At 39.8% G+C, this 8,687-nt stretch overlaps 1 protein-coding gene across 1 annotated transcript; it reads left to right on the forward strand.

The window, feature by feature from the left end:
* The first annotated feature begins 1,834 nt into the window (after window positions 1–1,834).
* Window positions 1,835–8,404, forward strand: LOC135294309 (interstitial collagenase-like). The gene is made up of 10 exons (XM_064409420.1): window positions 1,835–2,081; window positions 2,229–2,473; window positions 2,932–3,080; window positions 3,175–3,306; window positions 4,161–4,322; window positions 4,715–4,934; window positions 6,069–6,202; window positions 6,767–6,926; window positions 7,776–7,879; window positions 8,069–8,404. The coding sequence occupies exons 1-10, from the start codon at window positions 1,977–1,979 to the stop codon at window positions 8,167–8,169; spliced, it is 1,512 nt and encodes a 503-aa protein (XP_064265490.1). The 5' UTR covers window positions 1,835–1,976; the 3' UTR covers window positions 8,170–8,404.
* Window positions 8,405–8,687: the final 283 nt, after the last annotated feature.

The raw sequence follows: 8,687 nt of genomic DNA on the forward strand, positions 1-8,687 counted from the left end.
GCAGTTTGGGATCCTCTTCCATGACCAGCAGAGAGAAACCCTGCTGCTGCCAAAGGAGAGATTGTAGCTTTCCAGCCTTCCTGGCTGCCTTCCTGCATCACTGTTCCCATCCATGACACCCCAGCCCTCCTTCATGGAGGCTCTTCACACCCCTTAGGATGCCAGAGCATTTGCTAATTCCACAGCATCAAACTATTTTTAGTGGCATTAGGGTTACTGTTCTGGGCTGTTTCCTGTAGGTCCAGCCCTCTGAATTGGTTTATTGAGGACACACTTGGTATCAGAAGGGCACAGGAAAACAGCAAGAGCATTGGCCAGGCTGGGAGGAGCAGGAGGACCCCGTTACAGCAGCAGTGGGCTATTGGCAAAGCCACCCTCATCCTGCTGCAGCCTTAGACATAAACATTTGTACCACTTCACTCAGTGGTTCAGGGACCTGGGCTCTGACCTGGGTCACACACAATGTGACCTGACACCAGCCAGGCTGTTCAACTCCAGTTTCCTTTGGAAGGAAGCCATGCCTTTCCCCAGGCCACCTTGCAGACTGCAGAGCTCAGCTGCTGCGGTACAAGGATTGTTTTTATGAAGTCTCCAATATGTTTTTTCTCACTGGAGAAGTAGTTCCTTTTTTCTTATTTTTCTCATGTTCAAAGAGAAGGGGACTATTTTTAGCTCAAGTTTCTCCTTTTGATCTTGCATGTGGGTATTAAGTCAACACAGGAGAATTCTGTTTCCAAAGATGGATGTCTCGGAAATGACAGTCAACAGTCACCGAGTGACAGTGGTTCTGCAATCCCTCCATAAGGTGCAGTGCACCAGGTTCAGAAAAGGGCATAGGAACTGAAAGTAGGACTTCTGGCAAAATGCGAAGCTTGGAAAATGTTACACAAAACCTCATCACCTTCCATCTGATGTTGGAGAAGTTTATTGAAAGGTTCTGCTGAAGACCCTTTATCCAAAAGGTGCCTATACTTCTGTAGGGCAAATTCTGATGTTTCTTCTTTAGTTTTAAAACCACCCTTGTCTAACAGGCCATGTAGACCAGGATATAGGATTGGGGTACTCTACTGAGACTTTTACTTTGTGGTGTGAGGGAGAAAGGGGAGGAGGCCACAGATCCATGAATACATGGGCCAGGTAGCAGCTCAAATAATGGTTCTGTAACAATGCTGGGATGAAAGGAAAGGGAAAGGGAAAGGGAAAGGGAAAGGGAAAGGAAAGGAAAGGAAAGGAAAGGAAAGGAAAGGAAAGGAAAGGAAAGGAAAGGAAAGGAAAGGAAAGGAAAGGAAAGGAAAGGAAAGGAAAGGAAAGGAAAGGAAAGGAAAGGAAAGGAAAGGAAAGGAAAGGAAAGGAAAGGAAAGGAAAGGAAAGGAAAGGAAAGGAAAGGAAAGGAAAGGAAAGGAAAGGAAAGGAAAGGAAAGGAAAGGAAAGGAAAGGAAAGGAAAGGAAAGGAAAGGAAAGAATTTTTTGTATAATTGGCTATGTCACAAAAATTATCAGGTACAAGATGGGCTAAAGAAAGGGTTTTCTCCTGGCATGCTGAGGTCCTGCATGCAAGCCACTTTGAGAAGGCTGAAGGCAGTTTCTGGAGGTCCCTTCTCAAGTACTATGAGGAATTACAGATTGTTGACCCTCACAAAGAGCCAGGTCACTTCAGCACCTCTGAAAAAATGGGGTAGTTTTTGTCCAGCCCAATTTAGGAATGAAGAAAAAAACAACATACTGTCCGATAATATGATTGCGAAATCAGGGGGTTTTGGGCAAGGTAAACTGTCATGTGTTTGCTTGCTTCTAAACCCAAATTTGTTTTCTGCGTTTCTGTGGAAAATCAGAGGATGTTATAAGCTGAGTCATGCCATTATTGACTTTAGCAAGCACAGCACTGATATAAATAGTGAAACACTGGTGTGTCTTAGACAGAGGCAAAAGAGATTGAGAGGTCTTCTAACAAGGGCTGGTAGGACAGGGAGACAAAGATGAAGACCAAGAGCCTTCTTTTACTTGAGTTATTATATTTTATATGCTCCTCTGCTTTTCCAGTGGCTCCAGAAAAGGAAAAAGAAGATATGCAATTTGCCAAGGTAAGGACTATGGATAGAACTGATTAAATAATTTATTGAGAAAATTAACATAGTGATGTATTAGCGATGTAAGTACTTTATTACCAGATCTCTGCACTTGAAAAGAAAGTTTTGTATTCTAAATGGTTGCTTTTTCTTCCCTATCAGAAATATCTTGAAAACTTCTATGATTTTAAAGAAGAGAAACATTCTCTGTTTAAAGCAAAGGACCTCAACCACATGGCTGACAAAATACGAGAGATGCAGTCATTCTTTGGGCTAGAGGTGACTGGGGAGCTGAATCAGAAGACGCTGGACATGATGAAGCAGCCTAGATGTGGAATACCAGACGTCCGTTCATACAGCGCCTTCCCACGCAGCCCCACGTGGACGAAGGAAGATGTGACCTATCGGTAACATACATTAGAGCACACTTTCCTCCTCACCACTGGGAAGCCTTGTGAATGCTAGGCAGAAGTAATGTAAACGGGTTCTTTACTATTTATTTCTGTATTTCTCCATATAAAAGCTCCATTCAGGATGAAAGGGACAGGAATGTGGGGAGTAATCAGGCTACCAAATAGTGATGAGAATACCCAAGTAAGAGTTTACAGTAGTTAGCTAATAGCCTACTGAATAATATACTCAGTGGATAGAAGGAATACAGCTGAGTATAAATGTTAGGGTTTCTGAAAGATATGAAAGAAAACTGTGAAATCTTTATCTGCTATGTAAGCAAACATTTTGAAAATAAACCACTTGAGACACATAAATAATTGTAATAACTGATTAAAATATTTGACCTTGATACCATGTGTCCCAGTCACGTGTGATCTGGTTGTTTTTAATTCCTTTTGTCTTTAATTCACAGGATTCTGAACTACACTCCAGACATGCTGCAAGCTGATGTAGATGAAGCAATTGCAAGAGCCTTCCAGCTCTGGAGCAACGTCACCCCTCTGAGGTTCACCAGGGTCTATGGAGGCCAAGCAGATATAATGATTTCCTTTGCAGCTGGATGTAAGGAAACTCTGTTGCCAGGGAATCATAGTACTTGTCACTTTTTCTTGGCGAGATAATGAGAAGCATCCCTTTTTTTTCCCCTTATTTTTAGTTCACGGTGACTTCTATTCCTTTGATGGTCCAGGAGGAACTCTGGCTCATGCCTATGCCCCTGGCGGTGGGATAGGAGGAGATGCCCATTTTGATGAAGATGAAAACTGGACCAAATTTACGACCTATAGTGGTAGGTAAACTTAAATATTGTGTTGACTGTTATTTTATTAGAAAACATTGGCTTGAAAATGCTGTAAAGTCACATATCCTATGGCAGTCATTCCAGTATTTACTGAGATGTAAAATGTCAGCAAAATTTAGTGAAACCTTTCTGCATATTTTGATCTGGAATGCAATCACAACAGTCCCTTGAAGTTAATGCAGACTGCAGTTACAACTTCAGTGAAGGAAATTAAGTTAGCATGGAATAGCAATGTTGGGTAATCATGACATCAAAAGATAGGGAATTTTCACCCTCAGATAATGACCTTAAAAAGTTGTTTATTTGCTTCAGTTTGGGGTTTTTTTCTGATTTAAAGTCATATTCATCTTTAATTTCTAGAAAGGAAAAAAAATCTTGAATTTATTGGTGAATAACATTAAATATAACAGTGAATTGTTCTGGTTTCCAGCAATGTCCAGGGATTATGTTACATGTTACTGGTTTTGTGAGGTAGTTACCAGGCAAATTCCATGTCTTTTACTGTTCCCAAAATCTGATCAGGTGACTAAAACCTTCTCACCTGCTTTTCAATTGTTATTAACATTTAAGAAACATTGATTCTTTGTTGGAAAATTTCAGCAATATGGGCAAAAACTGTTCACAGAGTGATTTTCCAGTGAGAAATCAATGCCTATGATTCAAAATTCATTCGGAGTTTCTCATTTCTTCTCCAGGAGGCCAGAGAGCTCTTGAGCATAGTTAGATTTTGCTATTTTTTTAAGACTGTGAATAATATACCTCACAGGAGAGAATGGTGCCTGTATCCTGCTGTCAAGCAAAAAATTTATTTAGTGTTTGTTCTTTGTGTGGATCTTTTGTAGGATACAACTTATTTCTTGTTGCTGCTCATGAGTTGGGCCACTCACTAGGTCTCAGTCATTCCAATGTTTTCGGTGCTTTGATGTATCCTGTATATATGGCCGCAGATACAAGGAACTACCAACTTCATCAGGATGACATTGATGGCATTCAAGCCCTCTATGGTAAGTAAGAAGCATTTTCAGGTGAATGATAAATAACAATTTATAATTAATTTCACCCAACAGATAAAACGTACTGAACTTCCTACTACAAGAAAAATATTGTTACTATTTTTGGGCAAATCTCCTGGAGTTTTTGTGGCTAACAGTCTACACTGCAAAATGGAATCTGTAGACTGTACTCATTCCAGTTAGTCAAAAGATCCAAGAGCCTTTCCCCTATGATACCAGAGGAACAGCCCATATCTGTAACATTAAACCCTCTTATCTTCCACAAAAGGGTGTTTATGTGCACAGATGCATATACACTTGGCTTCACATTGTACAGCCTGAAATGCTGTGACATGAACTGCTCTGATCCATCTTCCAATTCCACACTTATTTATTTTCCAAAGGACCCCCCAAGGAATCTCCTGCACTTCCAACTGAAGCTTTTCCTCCACAAGAACCAACTGAAATGGTACCTGCAGAAGAACCAACTTCAATGTCTCCCAGGGAAGAACCAACAGAAATGACACCCTCCAAGCCACCCCAAAGACCAGACGACTGTGACCCTCATCTGACTTTTGATGCTGTCACTACTCTCCGTGGGGAAACACTGTTCTTCAAAGATGGGTACGTGCTTTTATTTCCAGCAACTTCTTTTTGTGAGGCTCACAAAAGCAAAGCACAAAGTTCAGTTCAAGGAATTTTTCCTTCCTTGGTTACAAATGAAAATATTTCTTTCTGTAAGTGTTAAGGCAACTTTGAAAAGTTGTACTAGCCTACCTGTGATGGGTGAGCAACATGGTTTACTAACAAGTGAGTATAATGTTTTAATCCATCATACATCATCGTCCATGTCTATCAAAATTGTGCAAGGCTGAATTCCAGTGCCACTCCTCAGCCTGCAGCTGCTTCAGCATGCAGCACTGTCCTCATCAGACCATTCTGTGTGTGGGCCAGGGAGCTGTGGAAAACATCACTGATGATTTTTAGTGTCACTCTGACCTAGGATTCTGCACTAGACCAGTAATGTCTACAGAGAGCTCCTGCTGCTACAGGGTGGCCTTGTTTCAAGCACAGTCTGATGCTCACTGTAGCGAGTTGCTGGCTGGGCACATCCAGCCTGGCGAGAGCACACAGCAGGTCAGGTCTGGACTTCACTCCCATCTTGGCTTGCAATTGTGTTTTGATTGAACAAGTTTCCTTTGATGATGTAGGTCTGATTTTCCTCCTAAAACATATGAAGAATTATAGCTTAATAGTTTTCAAGGAGGAGGGGGAAAGGGCAATTCTTCCTTAAACTGGATTTTAACAAGTTTCTCAAGAGTTTTTATTTAACATTTGCAATGAAACTGAAATGAGCTCTGTCTGCTTACATGGGTCATGATGAAGAGAAAGCTGCAATTGTCAGCACTGCCATAAATATCCTGCTGACCTGGACAAACCATTATGGTGCAAATGCAGAAGTCCACAGGGCCACTAGCTGTAGGTGATCCTGGCTGAGCCAAGGGACTGGACAAGATGAGCTTCAGAGGTCCCTTCCAACTTCAACTATTCCGAGCCTCAGAGCACCTGTAGCAAAGGGCGCAGGCCTGTGAGGGAGCAGGGCAGAGTGAAGGACTGCATCCCAAAAGGGGTGGTATCTCTGCCTCAAAGGGAGCGCTGCTTCCACACCCAGAGGGTAGGATTCCAGTACATTTATGGGCCCTTTGATCTTCTAATGAAGTACAGACCATGAAGCACTGCTGGTTTTGTTTCTAACAGCTTTGTCTGGCGCAAAAGTCCATATTTCTCAGAAATTGAGCACGACACCATCTTCTCCTTCTGGCCATCACTGATAGCTGGCTTTGATGCTGCATATGAGGTTGACAAGAAGGATCGAGTGCTATTTTTTAAAGGTACTTCTCTTACATTTCCATCAGTTTTTTATGCATATATGAAGTTATATGAATACTAGGAATGTTATTTACTCATAATAGAAGGTATCTTATGCTAATACTCATATTAACTCTAATACCAGTACTACCACTAATAGAGGATATTCTTCATATTTAAATCCATTTAAATTTTGCAAATTATGTTACCACCAGTAACTAATGCTGCTTCACAACAGTCCTACACAGACTTCTTTTGGTCAGTAAGAGCAAAGACCATAGCTGAGACAAAAGTGATTGCTTCATTACATTATCTAAATACATTTTTAAAGATGACAAACACACCTAAAAATATATTGACTTTTAATTTTGGAGTATATAATACTCTAAATTACTATAAAAAATAGGAAATACAGCAAATGTGAGATTTTCAAACTTCTCTGAGCCCTAAGTGGGTAATGTTTTCAGCTGGACATCAAATAACATCTGTTGTTTGGTGGCATTTATTACGCAGAAAGCTCTGGGGCTTTGGCAAAAAGGAAATCAGACTCCCCAAGAATCCTTACAACTTTTTCTGTTTTCCTGTAGATGGCCAGTACTGGGCTGTCAGTGGCTACAGAATAGAGCCAGGGTTCCCCAAGCCCATTCAGAACCTGGGTTTCCCCAGCAGTGTTGGGAAAATCGATGCAGCCGTTCACGACCAAAGTACCAGGAGAACATATTTCTTTGTCGGCAACAAGTACTGGAGGTAAGGTTCTTCTCTCTTCTGTACAAGAGATAATCAAAACAGCTTTTTTAATCAAGTGATGTGAGTATTTGTATGGAAAGTTCATGTCCTCTTTTTGTCAGCCTTCACAGCTGCTTAAACCTGAAACTCAATTACTCAGGTGTTTTCATAAAACAAAGTCTGTTACATCTGAGTGTTCACTTACTCTTATCAGGCTGTGATTAAGGGACAAATGAGTTTTGTTTATTCATTAAGAAACAGTGTGAGCTAGTATAAAAATATAATGTACTAGTTATATAATTAGTATAAAAATATAAATCAAGAAGACTTTGTCACCATGTCAGGTATTCATTCAGTAGTTATTAAGAAGCAGAAGTGCTCTGTGAAATTTATAAATGACAAATCAAGAAAGTTGTAGAAGGAGATTAAAATATTTACTTCCTAATAAACAGTTCAGCCAAGCAGTAATCTTAGCCTAATAATTAGTCTGTAATACTGTCTTGAAAGGGTGTTATTACACCTGAAGTTTGCAATTCTCTTATGGGGTCACTTCATAAATTGTGTGCTGTAAAACTAAAATAATTATGTTTGATTAATTATTTATTACTCAGTATAAGCCATATTCAGCCTTATTGTCAGTCTCAGGGAATGAAAGTAAATGTTCTAATCTGATATTCTGAAAACAGACTTACCTAGGGTACTAAGGATGTAAATATTCATACAGCCTGGATTTATACAGCTCTATGAGGTCATAGATCATAGGTGCTGGATTTTCCACTGACAGTAGGCATATTTTGTAAAAAATCCATCTTGTTTCAGCTTTGACTGTCACATGCTTATTTTCTGTTTCCCTGCAATTTCTTTATTTAGTTTCAATGAAAATAATCAATCAATGGAAAGAGGCTATCCAAGAAAAATAGCTGCTGACTTCCAAGGGATTGGCCATCCAATTGATGCTGCCCTTCAGAAAAATGGTAAATAAATTAAAATGTAATTTAAAAAACCCAAAGTCCACCAGCCAAAGACAAAAAAAAAGTTTCAATACATATATTAAATTCTTTGTTTGATTTTTTTTAAGTCACCCAAGGAAATAGTGAGCATGTAACAATAAGTATATAAAAATGAAATATTAATTTTTTTCATATTTTTCCTTTCAATTCTAGGACATTTCTACTTTTTCCATGGATCAAACCAGTATGAGGTTGACATCAAGAAGAAGAAACTCATCCGTATAATGAAAAGCAACAGCTGGTTTAATTGCTAGAAATATTAAGTGATGGTGCAGAAGTATATTTGTACCAGAAAGAGTTTTTCATGTTTCTTGATTTTAAACAGTGTTATTCACCTGTTCCTGTGCATCTGAGTCTGAAATTATGGCCTTTGGCAATTCTAATTTAAAACCTTTAAAAATGTAAAACCTAATGTACAGTTTTAATTTATTTTCATTCTCCAACTATTTATTAATCTAGTTGTTTTGAGTAATAAAGTGTTTTGCTTGAGTTCAGCAGTTCTTGTGTTCTGATTCAGTCCATTGGAGACAAGGCATCTGCTACAACCACGCACAAGCTGAATGGCACCAGGATCCATCAGCATTTTCAGCTGGGCTCAGTGCCTGTGGGGGGAAAGTTAAAGAGAAGTGGAGGGGCAGTTCTGGTAGGCAATCAGAAATTACCCAGGTGACAAAGGAGGGAAACAAGGCACTCAGGAACAATGTGGGGGAGGCATAAAAGATAAGAGGGGATCCTACACAGGAGTGTGTGAAGGGAGAGACTGGAGTCTGTG

Source organism: Passer domesticus, chromosome 2, assembly GCF_036417665.1.
Source record: "Passer domesticus isolate bPasDom1 chromosome 2, bPasDom1.hap1, whole genome shotgun sequence".
Lineage (NCBI taxonomy): Eukaryota > Metazoa > Chordata > Aves > Passeriformes > Passeridae > Passer > Passer domesticus.

Bases quoted from the DNA above. Each gene is read 5' to 3' on its own strand.
- LOC135294309 (XM_064409420.1), top strand. From the start codon at position 1,977: ATGAAGACCAAGAGCCTTCTTTTACTTGAGTTATTATATTTTATATGC. The intron at 3,081-3,174 runs GTAAGGAAACTC...CCTTATTTTTAG, and splicing joins GATTTCCTTTGCAGCTGGAT to TTCACGGTGACTTCTATTCC. The intron at 6,927-7,775 runs GTAAGGTTCTTC...TTCTTTATTTAG, and splicing joins GTCGGCAACAAGTACTGGAG to TTTCAATGAAAATAATCAAT.